We start from the raw sequence: 18,608 nt of genomic DNA, 5'->3' as shown, positions 1-18,608 counted from the left end.
CGACGATCCACACACAGCATCTTGTAATGTTGCTATTGTTTTTTGCTACTGTAGTTTTTTGCTACTGTCTTATTGCATTACAGGAGAGGATGCTGGCAGGCAAGTAAGAAACTGGAATTTATTGCCATGTCGTCAGATCAGTTGGGGCGGTACAGACTATCATACACAGGGTGTGGGGGGCGGTGGCAGGGGGTGGAGCAAAAAGTGCCTTTCTCTGCCTGTCTCCACAGCAGTGTGTGGATCCTCAAAGACGATCAGCATGGGTGTGGCATAAGGGTCTTGGAACTAATTTTGCAAACAACCAAATAGAAATACAATATTAGCAGTGGCGATGCCTTTGATCTTAGAGACAAATAACTATTTTCAGAAACCTGAAAAGTTTCTTTTCTGAACAAAAGTCTTTCCTACTTTTGCCTAAAACTCAGGTTGTGAGACAGCCTAGATGTTTAGAACTATGTGACCCTCTTGCTGTAGACACTTTTCTACTTAGAACTCAAAACTTGGGTGTTAATTCTGACTGTTCACCATGTAGACACATCTGTCACTCCTACTGCCTTCTGACCTATCCAGATTCTAGGCATGCCTACTAACATGGGCACGTGGAAACCTTCAACACTCTCGTGAAGGGCCCTGAGGGCTGGTTAGACAGTTAACACAGACTTACTACAAAAGAGGGCTTTTCTATGACCAAGGGCATAATTGGGAAAGTTTTCTATTTAGACACCTAAATGTTAAGCTTCTGCTGCTCCGTAGCTTACAAGGATGTACAAAGTCCCTCTCCCATGGTTCTCTCATTTCAAAACAGAACTTGAATAAAATACCCACTGAGGCCCATACACTTTAAATTTGGGTGTGTCTATGGAATTCAGTATCAATAATTATGTTTATAAATAACTTAGTACAATTGACTCATAGTAATAAAATTAAAATCTAGAAGACTGGAAAACAAAAGAGTACGAGCCATTTAAAAGAACCTATTTTAAAAATAAGCTACAGGGAACATCTGGATTCTTGGCTAGCCTATCCAGGGTTTTATAGACATGGAGTATTCTGGGTTGAGGTTTGACATAGAGCCTCAGCCTTTATCCTGACAGGGTTTCTGAATTGACCATATTCCCACACTAATTGTATAAGCTACCATGGTGGCTGATGTGAAATGTGTTCAAACAGTGCCCAACAGCTGTGGCTATCACAGATACGAAGAGTGATAATTTAATAGGCAAAGTTGACAGGAATCCAGCTCTATGAAGGGAACTTAGACTTCTATGTAATATGCAAGTGAGACTATGGGACAAGAAATGAAGAATGACAAACACATCAAAACAATCTGAGGGGAAAAAACCCTTCCCAACACAGACGGGCTGATTGTGTGGTTAACAGGAGCAGGTGGGAATATGGTGAGGGGCTGAAAGATCCCTGGAGTGGCAGACTGAGTGTTGTAAGAAAGCTTTAGCAACCATATCTGTGCAGAAGCTATGGCTGCATGGATGACAGGTGCTGGGGCTTGTGATGTTTGCAAGTCTTTATCTCCATTAAATATGCAGCAAGTAAATCGTGTCAATGAAAAGCGAGCAAAATCCTTGTGCTAGTTGGTGTTTTTGTCAATTGGCTACAAGCTAGATTCATCTGGGAAGAATGCACCTCAATTGAGAAGATGTCTCCATTGTATTAGCCTGTGGGTAACACTGTGGGACATCTTCTTGATGAATGATTGATATGGGAGGGTCCAACCCACTGTGAGCTGTGCCCCCTATAAGCAGTCCTGGGGTGTCTAAGAATGCAGGCTGAGGCAGTCAGGGGAGCAAGCAGTAAACAGAAGTCCTCCACAGTCTCTGCTTTAGCTCCTGTCTTCAGGTTCCTGCTCTGATCACACAATTGTGGATTTTAAGCTCTAAGGTGAAATAAACCCTTTCCTCTCCAAGTTTCTTTTGGTAAGGGTGTTTTATCACAGCAATAGGAAGACAATAAGATAGTCCTGCAATTGCAAAACCAAAAGATAATTTTTAGCAGTTGTCTTTGCCAAACATCAGGTTGACAACATTTTAAGATTGTGCTGTTGAATGTGATCGCTAAAGGTTACTTCTGAATGCCCTGCTGAATTTGAAGTCTCTTTAGTCATCCTGAAGAATGAGAGTCTTTCTGATATTAGTGAATTTTCCTCAAGAGGAAGAAGTGTTAGTTCAGCATGTAATGTCTGGTAACATCAGCTCTAGTATCCACTGTGCTGGGCCAGCCTCCCCTGAGCTTCCTTTCCTTTGGTGGATAGGATATGCCCTGTTCTGTGTGGGTTATAGAAAGCAACTGCTGTGGCTTAAAACTGCACAGAGCTCTGGATAATCTGCAAAAAGCTACTTAAACTTTTGAAACTGGCACACTTCTTTTTATAAGTGTATAGTAGTCTAAAAAGAAGACTGTTCTGAGAGTAAGAATGAATATATAGAGGTACTTAGCCCACACATTCAACAAACATAATGAAAATCTACTACGCATATCGCTAAACAGTTTGTGAGATAGACTTGGGATATTTATTTGTCCTCCAGATATCTCTGGAAATCAGATATACAGTAGCATTAGGAAACTGAGACTCAGGAGTTGAACTGTTTACAAATGAAGCTTCACATATGTCGTGGTTTGAATGAGAAGCATCCTCCACAGGGTCATGTATTTGAACACCTCATCTCCAGTTGGTGGATTGTCTTAGAAGGTTATAGAACCATAGGAGGTATAGCCTTGCTGGAGAAAGCACTTCACTGGGGGAAGACTTTGAGGGTTTATATCCTTATATCATTCTCTAGTTTCTGTGTGTATGAAAATGTCACCAGCTAGCGCTCCTGCCGTGTCTTCCCCTTCATGATGGACTCTATCCCTCTTGGAGCAAGAATAAACCCTTTCTTACTGAAGCTGCTTTTGCTTCTGGTATTTTTTTTTCACAGCAACAGGCAAGGTAACTAATACAAGGTTCAGAGAACTGATGATGGCTTTCTCAGCTTGCGTTTTGCCTGTGCTCTGCAAGTGCTGGTGCAGATCCGAGTCGTGGGCTGGTGAGCATCGCTACCCGCTGGCCAGCTCTCCAAGCAGCTCAGCTCCCGTCTCTCCCTCCGTAATACACAGGTCTGGGTTTCTGCCCACCTTGCTGTCCTTATTCTTTCGTCAGTAAGTGGAGGGCTAACATTTCTTCAGAGAGCTCTTCTTCCTCAGCCTCAGGTTATGTGATTAACAACCCCGATACCTGTTTCTATTTCTATAGACGGCAGGCTACACAATGAGATATCCTGTTATCTTTCAGTCATAAAGGATGTCTAAAAGGTGAGTGAATGATCCTGATTGGGCCAGTCAGAGCCTTAGGCATCTGGTGTGTAGGTGCTTTTCTGGATGTGTTGTAGAGAAGCCATTCTTTTCCCTTTTGGATTGTCAAGGTAGTGGAAATTAAGTGTGGAGTTGTTCCCACTTTGTGTGCTACAACATGAGGAGACATAGCTTGTGAATGGGGCTCATAATGAGAGGGATGGGGTGGGGGGAGTTATGATCTGTGGACTTGATATGTATCCACTCACAGCCACTCTCCTAGATTTTTCAATTGCTAAACCTAACTTATTCTCTTTCATGGCTAGTCAATGGTAGGGTGGTTAAGCAATTTGGTTGGAATTCTCAGAAAGTCTTTATTAACACAGTTCACAGTCTAATACTTAACTATAATCAGCTTTTATTATAGTGCTCAGGAATCTGGGGGTTTAGTGACATTCTAGTGACATTCCCTAAGAATTTCAAGGTTTTTTAACTATGTCAACAGAGGGTACCCAGGGAACCTGATAATTGTAACCTAAAATCACCAACTGCTCAAATGGTGCTGGTGCTGTCCTCTGGTTCTTTATCACCTCCTCATTAATGATGTCTGTTCTTCTAGGTAGACTGTCAGGGATGGCCTTTTGAGCTTGATCATTTGGGACTCTATTGTTAGTGGCAGACAAAGGCTCAACTATTATTTGCTGAATTGACTCTGTAAGCAGCAGACCCCAATTAGCAAAGATTCTTCCCCCTTTAGTGAGAGCTATAGATAAAGAAGGCTCCTCTAGGTGAAGTCTCCAAAATCAAGGGATGGGCTACCAGCCCTACTGTGGAGTCGTCCACTCTTCCACACAAGAGTGGGGGCAGGGTGTGTGGCAGAGGGAACCTGGGTCTGCTCACTTCCCCAAGACCATTTTTCATTTCTAGCGTGTTCTAGGTTACTTCTAGATCATCAAGAGTAGACAGCAAGTCAGGGTGTGAGATCATTTCAAGAATAAAAACACAAAGAGAGCAAAGGAGGTTCTCAGGGCAAAGAGGAGTCTGGGAAAAAAATGCCACTTACGGGACACACAGTGAATTCCAAGTCCCTCCTTTCACAGGACAGGGCAATTCACTCTCCTCACACCAATGCTCTCCAATTATGTAAAAGTAGGAAAACAAAGGCCCACTGAGGACAGATGACTTCCACAGGCTTAAACAGAGCCCACGTGTCCGGGAAGAAGTTGAATTCTTTTGTGGCCGACTCCACTGCCAGGCACAGCTCCTTGCTTCATTCCCTGCTTCTGTTTAAATTACTTTTTCGGAGGTCAAATGGTTTATTTTCTGTTCCAGGCCTCTTATTATTGAAGGAGAACCATGCAGTTCTGACGTTCTCACATGTGCTTTTCACATAATAAAACAAGTTTGGGGGAGATGCAGAGAAACAACTGATATAAAGAAATGGCAAGTGACGAATGTAAATTTTCTGTGGAACTATAACTTTAAAAAGCATGTGAGTACCTGTGGGTGATTAAACGCACCAGCACTTTCAACACAAAGGACCCAGGCCGGAAGAGTGACTCTCAGTGTCCTTCCAGCCATTTGGACAGGACAGCACAGCTCTCCAGAGTGTGTTCCCTTGCTCCATGCCTGATAGGCTGGACTACTTTAAATACTTCAGAAGCTCAGCTCCAGGCGATGCAATACACTTAACTTGAACATGATTTATGCTTCTGTCAATAGGGGAGCCTCAAACCTGCACTGATGCCTAAATGTGAGCTTTATATTTGAAACAGCAGTTGGAGGAAGGCAGAGAAAGGGAATGAATGAGGGAGAGAGAGACAATTTCACATAAAGTGAAGTTACACGTTTGACTTCAAATTTTTGGTTTTGTGCTGAAAAAAAAAAACCCTAGAAATGATTCTTAAGCATGGGATCAATGTAAGATTAGGCTAAATGAGAAAGAGCGAGCTGCCCAGGGGCTTATTTGATTATAAAGCCAGTTACAGTTGATGTATCTGGTATCAGTGAGGAGGCTTGGCCATGGCTACCTCTTACATGTAGACGTGGCTCCCTCCGTGAATCCCTCTTTCTTTCTCCTTCGGTCGCACAACTGTGCCAGAGGCATGTGTGGAGGTGGCTTCCTTTGTTGGGATGAGTGTGGATGTGGGGGTCCACTAAGCTAATCACCCCATTTCTCCTTAGTGCTCCCTCCAGGGGCTTTGTGCCTCTTGAAAAGCTTAAGGAGCTGAGAGGTCCCGTTCTAACCTGTCCTCCCTGGACAGCATATTAACATGATCCTACTACAGAGGAGCTCTCTTTAAAGATTCCTGCAGGATGACAAATTAACCCAGCAGGGTGTCCCACACATCTATCTTCATACAAATTATTAGTGTAATAGAGCTTTGAGTTATGCATTTATCTGGTAATTATTGAACAGTTACACAAAACCAAGCTGAGTGCCCCGGCCCTTTATGAGCCTCTCTCGGTGGGTGGCCTTACAGTTAATTTCGGATGGTTCTCCACTCTGCAGCTCACTTGCAGACAAATTAGCTAAACAGCCTTCTCCTTTAAATATTTTCCATGTCACAGTGAAACTCTTTACAATACAATAAAGGTACAGTTTTAATTACACGCTTCCTGACTTTTGTTTAGCTGTAGTTTTAAAACATTTGCTGGCTCTGGTTTTTCCTTTGGCTGGGCAGTAATAGCTGCTTGTAAGTATCTGGCTAATGAATTTAATAATTTCCTGAACTGATCCTTTAGGAGCCTTTGCTAGAATGCTGCATTTCCTCTCTGTTGTCCTGTAACTTCCAGGCCCCGGGACGAGGTTTCCCTGTGAGGCCGGGCACTGCATGTGTGCTCACTTTGTGTCCCCAGACCTTTCTTGTCTTGTCCATGCTCCAAAGTGGAGCTCGTTATGTCAGTGAGGCCCGGCTTCGCAAAGCAACTGGAGTAATGCCTCCTGGAGAAGGGCGATGTCATGTTTTCCCAGATGACAAACTCTGATAATAAATAAGCGCCGTGCGTCTGTCTGCTGGCAAGGGATGTCGGCACCGTGTTTGCAACAGGTACTTAATTACTTCTCATTTTCTTGAGATGATTCAATTGCACGAACCCAGGAGAAACAAATTAGATTCAGCTGAGCATCAGCTAACTGGTCCACGGCTAAGTTCACGAAGCTTTCCTAAACAGCCAAGAAGTTTGCAGATGACAGGGGAAGGCCTGAGAAACTACCCCTTGGGAGCCTGTGCCAATGGCGCAGGGTCATAGATACAGTGATGGGGCCTCAGGGTATGTCTCTCCTTTGAGCTTGTCAGTGGATGGAAACAGTACTACAGGCAAATATGTGTCTTTTTAAAGGGACCCAAAATTTTGAGCTAACTTTTCCTAATACGTAGTAAGGTAGAAACTTTTTTTTTTTTTAAATTTGCAGTGGTGTTTTGCTTGCATGTATTCTGTGTGAGGGTGTCAGATCTCCTGGAACTGGAGTGACAGAGAGTTATGACCTGCCATGTGGGTGCTTGGAACTGAACAGGAATCCTCTGGAAGAACAATCATGTTCTTAATTTCTGAACTACCTTTCCAGTTCCAAGGTAGAAATTCTAAATTGAAACCAAATAGATACAAATATTGAATACCTGCACACTCTAGGCACTTCTATAAATGCTTCAAAATACATGTTGCTGAACATTATTAATAAATTATCATCATCATCATCATCATCATTATTATATTATCAAACAGGGTAGGAAGGACTTCCCATTAGTTCCCATACTTTCCATTTCAATCACATGTATGCATTCATTCATTTATTTGAGGAATATTTATTGAGTGCTCCTGTGCAAGTCATGAGGTGGAAGGTTTCGGGGATGAGCAGAAAAAGACATGGTAGCTGCCATTTAGAAACCTCTGCCTTCATTTTAATTTCTCCTTCCCTGTCTAAGCCTTCTTACTGTCTGTGCATGGCACAAACCCATACTCCTCCAACTCTTCATGGTGACCTTGATTTCTAGGAAGATGGTCATCATGCTCATAATTCTCTGCAGTGTATTTTTCTTGGCCAAACTGGGAAATATAGTTTAGATACTCAGATGTTTCATCACAAAGCAGGAGAATCATGGACTTAGAAATCTTTTAGAGCATGTAAAATTTTGAACACCTCCCCAAACAGAGACTAGCATGACTCGTAGAAAACTACACAACAAATCTTTGGTTTGTGTGACTATTATTTTGGTATATGTTATGAATATTTTCAGAATCATTTGGCATATAAACTACTCTCTCTCTCTCTCTCTCTCTCACACACACACACACACACACACACACACACACACGCACGCACACACACATGCGCATGCACGCACGCGTGCACGCACGCACACGCACACACACACACACACACACACACACACACACACACACACACACACAGATGTAGCGGTTTAGCCACACCTGCAATCACTTCATTTTAATTTCATAGTACCTAGTTGTCTAACAAAATTATTTGTTTTGTTTCGGTTGCTCTCTATTTTGCATACTGATAAACAGATGGCAAAAGGTTTGAGATGGGGTTAAGCATCGTGCTTGTTTGTACTCTGACAATGCCAAATGCCATGGTATTTCCCCATGAGGATGCCCTTCTTTGTCTTGCTTGGCATCTGGTGTCTCTCCTAGCCCAGTGTAGGTCAAGTCTGTTTTCTGAAATGCTTGGCACTGTGCGTTTCTGAGTTTGGGTTTTATTTTAGATTTGAGAATCTCTGTATATACTCACCAATGAAACAGTCCTATCCCAAGAGTGTGAAATTCAAAATGGACCACATATTGAGCACCAATGTCATACCCAGGCTGCATCTCATCTGGTGCTTACAAGCCCATACTTTGAGCATTTTTGATTTTAGCCTTTCAGATTAGGGTTGATCAGATCACCACACAACTGCTGGCTCTTCTCCCTCAGCTGCCAAGCGGGAAGTACTCTGGGGATCGGAACCGGGCTTCACTTGCTCCCTCTATTCAGTAACCTAAGAGTACCTTGCTTGTTGTGAGCACTTGGTAAACATTTGTGGGAAAAATTAATGGGTCACCAGATGGTAACAGGAGTTTTCAAGTTAATTTCAGAATGGCTGAAAAAATGTTTGGAGTGACTTTTGCCTCACAGGAACCATGCCTTTGCTAGAAGCAAGGGACCAGAGGCTATGGCTAATAAAGAAAGAAGATACATGAGTTGTTAAGTTTAGCTATATGACAACTCAGTGTGATAACACAGGCTACGAATAATTATCAAAATAGCTAAATGGCCACATCATGTCCTGAACTAATTAAGTGAGAGGACAAACTAAAGGTTTAATTGGAGGTGGCTTTCTCGACCCTCAAGTGGCAGAGTAAAGGTTAGGAACAGGAAACTAAACAAGAAGAATCCTGGTCTTGGCTCTGGCCAGCTCAGATTGCTATCTGTAAGTCATACCAAGTTCAGAAGGAACTGCTTGTTAATATATTACTCCATTATCTACTAATTCATACAACCCCAATATTTATACATATTGATGATTAAATTCAGCTAAAAATCGACATCTATACCTTGGACCCTCCCTTGTAGCTAGAGCCAATCATACAGTATAGTTCTGACCATGTGACCATACAAAAGGTAACAGTTGGCTGGTGAGATGTTTCAATGGCTAAAGGCTCTTGCTGCCACGCCTGAAGACCCTAATTTAATTTTTGAGGCCAATGTTATAGAAGGAGAAACTTCTGCAATGCATCTTCTAACAATTACGTACATGGCATATCATAATATGCCCATGGATCCACAGTAAATAAATGTGAAAAGAAACGAATTATAAATGGTTATGAGCTGGTATCTCATAATCTCCTTTCTTTTAGCTGAATGGAAGGCAGGAGGAGTGTGGTAGTCATAAGAGAAGAAGTACCTTCTGACTCCTGACTTTGCTAGTCTGTTCTGAGTTAGTATAACAAAATATCTAAGGTTGTGTGCTTGAAGAGATGCTTATATGCCTAGGTTCTGGTGACTGGTGACTGCCATGCAGGTGAAGGTCCCCTGGCTCTGTCATAACATGACAGAGAAGCTGAGAGAGAAGTGGTCATGTACAGAAGTGTCCCATGTATAAGCAAGAGAAGAAGAAACCAGTGAGGAATCAGGCCCAAGCTTCTTCTAACAACCCACTGTCAGGAATGAATCTATTCCTACCAATTAGACCTTGACCTTTCTCAGGAGACAACATTAGTTTATTCTTGAAGGAGTTTCTGACATAATTACCTTGCACTAGACTTCATCTCTTAAATGTACCAGGACCCACACACAGCAACACTAGGGACAAAAGTTCCACCACATGGAACTTTAGGGAATCAACCATATCCAAATCATAGAGAAGACTTTTTACTCCTTGATACTATTTGGTGTCATGATAGCACAGAATTGTACTAAGAGTTAGATTTTGTTTGTTTTTTGACCAGGGATTCAACCTCGGCCATCCTGCCTTGCTCATGGGAGACTTGCAGCACACTTTTGAGCTATAGCCATGACCATTTTTTTTAAATTTATTTTTAAATTTTACAGTATGATCTCACTAAATTACTCAGGCTGGCCTTAAAGAGATTCTATAGTCTAATGAGCTTTGAAGATTCTCCTCCCTCAGTCTCTTGCTGCATTATAGGCCTGTATCATCAAGGCTGGCTTATAATTTTCTTGTCGTGACTTAATGGTATTTTTCTGATACCTGTAGACACATTGTTAGGTTATATTGAGATACATCAGGTCAGATGACTCCTAGAGTCCAGTCCTTTGCATTTGGCCTCCCAACCTGTGACTGAAGCCACCCTTTATGAATCTCTAGAGCACAGTTGCTTTCCTTAGTGTGAAGTATTAAAGTGTCATTTCTCATTATTTTTGAAAACACAAGGCTTTAGGCAGAAAGACAAGCTTCAAGAACTCTCATATTTTTAAGAAACTTTAAAATATCACAGATGATTACTGCAAATAATTCTTAAACGGAGTCAGACAAAGGTTGGAACAATGGATCAGCTGGTGAAGGCTCCTGCTGTCCAGCCTGATGACCTGGGCTTAATGTCTGGATCCCAGATTGTGAAAGGAGAGAACTGAACCCTGGAAGTCACCCTCTGACCTATATACCCATAGATATACACACACAGGCACACACACTTACACATGCACACATGCACAAAATAAATAAATATAAAAAATAGTGAGAGAAACTCTTGAGGGTTTCTTAACCTGTGTGTTGCATCTGCATGTGAAGTCATATAGCTCAATGCGGGGGTTATGCAAAATTTGGCAGTGCTAAAAGGTCTGCATAAGCAAAAACTAACTCAAAATCAAATAGGCAACAAACCCAAGGTGTTTCTGTAGTGTTCACCTGGGTCAAGCACGTGACTCTACCACAGTCTTGGTTCTGAGTGCACCTGTGACTGCCACTTCACATGGCAGCCACACCATACAGATGTGAATGCCACCTGCGACACCTCAGTTTAGAGCTGAGACTCTTGAATGCCGTGAATTGAAATGTTTTTTACACCCAAAGTCTTCTGCTCTTTCAGAAGCAAAATGGTTTGATTGTGGGAGTCAAAGAATGTTTTTCTATCAACGTTTCTCAGTATGTAGGAATCACATTAATAAATATTTGAATTACATTGAGATATTTGGTTTTAAAAGTTGCTGTTTGAGTTTCTGACTTGAGTTATAAAAAAAGTAATTTATTGACTTCTGGCTTTAAGTTAGGACAAATTTCCTAACAATTTGTGGAATGACATTAAATATGTGTGTTATATATATATGTGTGTGTGTGTGTTTATATATACATGTATATGTATGTGAAAGAGAGAGAGTGTGAGGTGGCATTCTTTGCAGTAACAAATTAAAATACTGATTCACTCTAAAAATAATGAAGATGCTTATACCTTACAGAATCAAATACTCCACCAAAATTTAATTCTATGTGGAAAATTAATAAACATATCCTTCTTATTTATAAAAATTTTGTTTTGGTTTTATATATATGTACATATGTATATATGTTTATATATATATATATATATATATATATATATATATATATATATATATATATATATATATATATATACTGGGCATATATATATATATATGCCCAGTAAATATAACAGTGAACAAAGACAAAAATGGATTCATTGAAATTTAATAACTTTCCTTGTTCCAGGTTATTCCAGTACAATTTAACCCCATACTTGATTCTAACTAAACAAAGAAACAGGTGTCAAGGTATTAGTCCCAGGGTATGGGCGGTCCAACTGAGGCCACAAGGTTAAGCAATATATATCAAAGCCACAAAGAAAGCCACTGTCAGAGAGGAGATTAGACTTAGGAAACTACATGCCTCTCCCTTTACACCCACACAGCGAAGTGGTCCGAAGAGCATTAACTAAAACCAGCCCTAGCATCTGGGACCAAAGCCTTGCTTAGACCATCGCACACAGTTTTCCTTGGATGACAGGCTGTGGTTTTTCACTAGCTTCACTGCTTCTTATGAAGCATGTGAAACTGTTTATATATGTGCCCGCTGCTTCTCCTGGAGCACTGAGAAGCCATTAGAGAGTGTGTGAGGATGGGGTTAAGGGGTTAAGTTCTTTTGAGTGTGTATTTACATGAACTTTAGCTACTTTTAATTTATTCATTATGTTAAAGCCCACTAGGTGAGGGAAAAAGATGTAAAATATATGAGAGATGCTTGTCTCTGGATATCTTATTTCAGGAGGGGACCAGACTTGAACATTAACTAAGAATGGAACCAAAGGCAGAAGATGTGCTGGCATGTAAAGCTGTGGGAAGCTATGGATGGGGAGGAGATGCAGGGAGGGTGCAGCTAGGGCAGCTTTGTGTCCAAAAGAAGCACAAGTTGAGTACCCATAATCTACAAGCAGCAATGCTGAAATGTGCAAAGCTCTAGACTTTTTGGACACTAACAGGATACAAGTTCATTAAAGTATACCTTACCACATGTGCTAAAATACAATATAAAATTGGCTGTAGGTTGTGCATATAAGACACACACACAATATATATATGTTCGTGTGTATGCATATATATTGTGTGTACATTATATAATATATAATATATAGCATATAATATATTATATATCATATGCTATAATATATGTTATATGTATATTGTATGTGTGTATAGAACATGAATGAATCTTGATGCCATCCCCAAGATATTGCATGATACATGTGCAAATGTTTGCAAATCCTAATTCCAAACACTTATGGTCTTGAGCATTCTGGATGAGAGATACTGTGTGTATGTGAGCTAGGCTTGGGGATGGGTAAGATGCTGATAGGGTGAAGGCTGTAGGGATAGCATGAGACTGTTTTTTAAAACCTGGATGAAAGAATATTGTCCTACTGTGTACACAGTCTATTTCCAGATACTGTTCAAATGACAACAGACATATGACAGCATTCTCCTCTGACAGTAGAGTTTTTCCTAGGTGGAGAATTTCAGAACAGTAAACCAAGCACCAGAACCACACAGTAGGCATAAATGGTAGCACAGATTCGAACTCTGGCACATTTGACCCTCTAGTTTCGGTGCTTAACTACTTCTGTAGTCAGAAGGCCTTTGTCCCCTCAAAATGCATATGTTGACATCTTAATTCCAATGAGATAGTATTGGAGGTGGGCCATTCAATTAAAGGCAAAAGGTTTCTATGGTCTGAAGAGAAACTTCAGTAGAAGGTAGAGCCTTAAGAGTCAATTAGATCAAGGTGTAACCCTCACAGATGGGAGTAGCTGGATACCTCATAATGGAAGCCATCGAGTTGCTTAGCCCCTCTAAACAGTGAGAAGCCAAAATCTATAAGCCAGTGTGTGAACCTTAGCCAGACACCAAGTTGTCCATCAGCTTGACTTCCAACCTCCAGCATTAGGAAGAATCACATTCGTGCTGTATATCGGGTACTCAGGTATTATATTGTGTAGCTGAGATATCTCAAGACCATTATGATACTGTGTCTCCCTATCAAGGTCCAATTTTTCTGCCTTTACTTTGCAGTCTTTACACAGAAAGGTTTTCCTTGTAGATGAGACTTACTAATAAGTTTAGTCTTGCAGTTGAAAATAGAGCCATCTTTTGGTTGGGCAAAGTGACCTTGCTTTACTCTAGCTTTGTTAAGAGATCAGGCTTCTGGCCTGAGCCTGAGATGTCTCACATCCACTAACTGCTACTTGTCATGGGAGTTTTAGGGAAGGCAGCACAAGTCTTGCAAGTCTGGTGTCAGTATACCATGTGACTCTGGCAGGAAGTTATTGCATATACTGGAAGCGACATTCTTCTGCTCTTGGAACCTGACAAGAACATACATGGCTGGAGTTTACTGTGTCTGGCAGCGGTAACTGCAGAAGCACAGGTATCTGAGGATGGCCTCACATTCACATGCTGCTTCATGTTAGTCTACTGCCTGCTTCATGAGGCCGTTCACTCCTCAAACTTGGCCTCATCTTGCAATGCTAGCCTTTGTCTCAGATGGGTGTTGTTGTAAGCATGAGCTTTCCAAATGGTTCAGAGGGGAATGGGAGGGATTACAGAGCCCACAGTGACTGCTCCATCTACCTTAAGGGACAGCATCTCAATTTAAAAATGTCTTAACCAACAAATGCCCTAGTTTGCCTGTCTTACCTCTTAGCATAAAGATTCTTAGCCCAGAGATACAACTGAAGGATATCATTACCCTACTCCAAGGCCTATGTCAGACCTCTAATGGGGTAGGAGGGGCTTAGTGAGGATGGTTACACGAGCAAACTTCCCAGAAAGGAGAACCAAGGATGCTGGGACTCGTCTTGAATTCTGAAAACAAGGAATCTTTGGTATTCCACAATTCTTAAACTAGGTTTCTAATTTTTCCTCATATATATTTTATGAATATCAATGTGAGCAGGATATGTCAAGGCCCATGTGTCATGTGCTAAGGAAGTCTTCTCTGCCCCAATGCTGTGTGGGCTATTTTAGCCAAAGTGATTAGTCATCAGGCACTTGGGGTAAGTATTAGGTTGCTACAGCATTTCACAGAAACACAGCTTGAGGCCAAGACACACAGTAGGCACTGTTGGTTTCTTTTGAATAAGGAATAATACAGGTATATTGTTTATGCCCTTTAGAGTTTCCAAAAATGAGTTTGAGAGGAAAGGTTCCTTCTCTGATCGTATGGCCCCCCTTGCATTGGCAAGGACAATGTAAAATCAGAAGGCATACAGGGATGTAGCCGGAACCTCCCCGGCCTTCCTGGCTGCTGCCACACTGTTCTTCCCCAGATCCACTACCCTGTTATACTCTGGGTTTTCCTTTGTTTGGAATAGCTGCCATGCAGAGATTCAACTTCAGTGCTATTCATTCTTTCAAGTTCTTTGTTTGATACAAAGGGATAGCAGCCTCCTACACACCAGCTTTTCTTAAAGCTCATCTTCTTTCTCCTGTTCTGTTCTACAAGGGCAGGAAACACTGGCCCCAGTGTCTACACAGACATGTACCCAGTGAATCTTTAATGAACAAATGAAGGAAATTCTGCATCCTCCTCCTCCTCTGACATTCATGTAGCATTTGAATATGTTAAACTGACCATAAAAACGACATATAAAATACATATCTTCCCTGTACCATAAATATTCTGACTTAAAATGGTTTCATACCTCTCATTTCCTGCTATAGTTTAGATGCTCAACACATGTTAATGGTAAGAGGATGTAATACTAACTAGTTTAATGACTTACTCAGATGGGAATTCTCATTTCTATATATAATGTATAATATGTGTATACAATATATGCATATATGCACATATGTATGTATATATGGTAAGCATCTGTGGTTATACCATAGGTGCACACGTGGAAAAGTCAGGGATCCTGATGAGAACATTATATCAATGACCATAGTATCTCTAAGGATGAAGCAGTTGAGTTTCTTGACATAGAAATTGCTTCCCATGGCATAGTACTTTTCTTTTCTTTTTTCTTTTCTTTCCTTTTTTTTTTTTTTTTTTTTTTGAGACAGGGTTTCTCTGTATAGCCCTGGCTATTCTGGACTCACTCTGTAGACCAGGCTGGCCTCGAACTCAGAAATCCACCTGCCTTCCAGAGTGCTGGGATTATAGGCGTGCGCCACCACTGCCCGGCTAGCACTTTTTTTTTTTTAAATGAGAGTTTTCATATGTGCATTATATATCCCTCTCAATATTTTCTTTCTTGGGACTATTACAGTACTCATAAATGGATTCAGTGTGCCTAACATGAGTTAATGCAAGAAAAATTAGTTTTCCCAGGTATATGTCAAAGTAGACATCAGACTGTAACTTTCCAGGGTGTTTTTTGAGGTCAGCTGATAGATAATGGACCTAAAGGGCAATCTGATGGAGGGGGGTGAATATGGCCACAGCCAGTCATATTCCTACTGTGGGAATTTTATAAATAAATACATATTTTAATCTTGCAATAGGATCAAGTTAAGTGATTTGCTGACATCCTTTTGGGGTTTAAGGCTTGTCTTTAATGTGAATTACAAATTCTATTTCTTGTGGACACATTTTAATAATATACTTTAAAGCACACGAGACTGAGGTAAGGAAAACACTGCAATGAAAACCAGACAAACTATCTACCACTTCAAAAGGAGGGAATGAAGACGACTCGTCAGCACCCTCATGCAAACAACCTCAACACAGAACGCCGCACATCTGTAGATTCAGTAAGGATAGGAGGGCAGTAAGCATTTGTCACTTGGAAAATAGGTAACTGACCACATGGAAAAAGCACTCACTGGACACTTACACACGAGGCATGCACACATACAGCTTGAGGGCACATTTGATTTTGGCCTACTGCCTCTCAAACAAAGAAGGCTTGTGTCTTTTAACTTTAGAGCAATAGATTGGATGCCAAAAACTCTTTGGTCCCTAAAATTCTAAGACTATCCTGAAATATAAGAATTAGATCACTTACTGCCTCAGAATAGTTAGAGGGGAGTCCTCACTCTCTCCCCACGTTGAAACTTTGATTTCAAGACCCTATGGATCTCTGGGGAAGCAACTCACCTCTGGGTCCTGTAATGACAGGTCGGTGATGCTGTGTGAATGCTGTTCCCAGGGAGGAGGTCTGCGAAGGGGAGGGGCTGCTGAAACCAGACTTCTCAGACTTCTTCAGTGTGGTTGGAGATGGCATGCCTGGCAAGAAGGGTTGATTGTTGAGGCAACTTTAATCTATAGAGCAACAATTTGTGTGACCAAAAAAGACAACACTTAGAGAGTGGGGGTAAAAAAAAAAAAGAAATAAAATGGAATCATCTGTAAATGCAAATTTGTATTAAATTGCTTTGAATTTGTCACAGGAACAAATCAGTAACAGAATGGTTCCCCTTTTAGGCGGTTCTGTAAGCTATTTTAATTTATTGTTTTAAATCATAGTCCATTTGGGGACTATTGATTTTCTCTTTATGGGGGTTTCCGTATCTTGGGTCTTCAGTGTCCTCTGCAAAAGACCTGAATTTTAAAATATTCATATCCAAAGTAGTTATATTGTGAGGAGGGGGAGCCTTTAAGAGGCAGGTCAAGGGGGAGACTACTGAGTGAGATCCCAGGATCTGATCCCTTCCTTTCTTGCTCTCTCTTGCTTCCTGGTTAAAGAAAAGCAGTTTTACTCACTATATTCTCCCCACCTTGCGGCCAAGCACCAGTGAGTCTGGAGGTCTACCTGATCATGGACTAGATCTTCTAAAACCAAAATAATGCTCTTTTTTTCAAATGCTCCATTTTTTGGGTACTTCTTGTAGTAACAGAAATCTGACTTCCATGGGCTTCAACTTTTCCAGTGAGTGTGTCACGTGTCTGTGACCTTTGGGACCTTTACAAAGGCAGCTGCCTAAGCACACAAAGACAGCCTCACATGCAACCATTTTGTCTTGTCAGTTACCTTATTTCTGCACCAAAGCATTTTTCTACACTTTAAATAATTTAGCTTTTTTAACATAAAAATGCCCTTGATAATAGCAGCTCAGATGTTCTTTCAGTGAATTATTTATAGAACAGGAAAAGAAAAGATAAAAGTAAAAAAAAAAAAACCCTTAAAATACAAGCAATTGGGACTGGCTCAGTAAATATGGTCTAACCAATGAAAAGAATATTGTAAAAGAATAACAACACGGGAGATATTTATAATATAATGTTGACTGAAAAGCCAATTACAACTTGGGATGTTGTAGTACATCAATCACAGAACGTACAACATAATTTGTGTCTTTCTATGCAGAGAAAGAACTGGAAGTTGTGTATGCACTGTAACGGCGGCTCCCTCAGTGAGTTAAATTTCTGTGGTTTTCCTTACTTCCTTTTGCTTACTTGCCCTTTCTATGATGAACATATATCACTTTTATGCTAAGAAAATATAAGAAAAGCTTGTCTTAAAGAATAGCATTTTTCTACAGTGTCTAGGGTTTTCAAAACATTTTAAACTTAGGAAATGTGTTGGAAAGAAAAATACTGGAGGAATAATGGGAAAACAGTCCCTTGTAATTACTGGGTTTGTGGTGTTCTCAGCAACTGTGCTGACAGATCCAACTGGAGTCATCTATTCATTTGGGGGAGTGCCAGGTAAGACAACAGAAATTTGGACATATAATAAAGAAAATGACGTAAAATCTCCATATCACAGGACAGATCTGGGATCTCAAGTTTCCAGCATAAAATTGGTCTGTACTGCATCAGAAAAAGAAACAAAATCATTTAAACATGTCTACCTATGGTTTTCCCCCTCAGATCTGAGAATTACTTGGGCATACTAGAAAAATAAGTAATTGGTCTATTGATAGTAGTATGTAACTGTCACAGAGTAATTGCTAGTACCATGAACTATAGTATTCTTATAAAAGAGGCTGTACCTAAGCATGTCTGTTGTTGTTGTTTTTTTTTAATCAGAGATTAATGTTATCCTATAAAATGATATCCAAATGCATCTGGGTATGAAATGTGTTTGTTTAGGCCTTCTCTATGTTAAATATGTTGATCAAAGATTCTAAAATTACCAAAGGGTCCTAAAAGGTTCGTTCTCTCTCTCCCCTCCCTCCCTCCCTCACTCCCTCCCTCTCTCCCTCCCTCTTTCCCTCCCTCCCTCCTTCCTTGTCTCATCTCTCCTGTGTGTGGTCTTTAAACTTCATGTACAGATTGCACTTTTACCTGTGATTTCACACACAGATGCTTTGATATAACAAAACTCATGATTTTCATCTCGAGAGGAAAACACACTAGTTAGTACATTCCTAGAGGAAAACATACTAGAAAACATTCCTAGTC

The 18,608-nt window shown here is 40.7% G+C and overlaps 1 protein-coding gene across 5 annotated transcripts in view; it reads right to left on the bottom strand.

Annotated features, from left to right (window-relative positions):
* The window catches only part of Nfia (nuclear factor I A), a 347,599-nt gene that overhangs the window by 60,029 nt on the left and 268,962 nt on the right, over positions 1-18,608 (bottom strand). For 4 of the 5 annotated variants that reach the window (XM_052176800.1, XM_052176801.1, XM_052176802.1 and 1 more), the window contains one exon: positions 16,359-16,487. The exons of the other annotated variant lie outside the window; for it this stretch is intronic. In XM_052176800.1, the coding sequence (XP_052032760.1) occupies positions 16,359-16,487 (129 nt within the window). The remainder of the gene's footprint in view (positions 1-16,358; positions 16,488-18,608) is intronic. 5 annotated transcript variants of the gene reach the window in all.

The sequence above is a fragment of the Apodemus sylvaticus genome, chromosome 3 (genome assembly GCF_947179515.1).
Source record: "Apodemus sylvaticus chromosome 3, mApoSyl1.1, whole genome shotgun sequence".
Taxonomy (NCBI): Eukaryota; Metazoa; Chordata; class Mammalia; order Rodentia; family Muridae; genus Apodemus; species Apodemus sylvaticus.
This window is presented reverse-complemented; position numbering and strand designations above follow the sequence as displayed.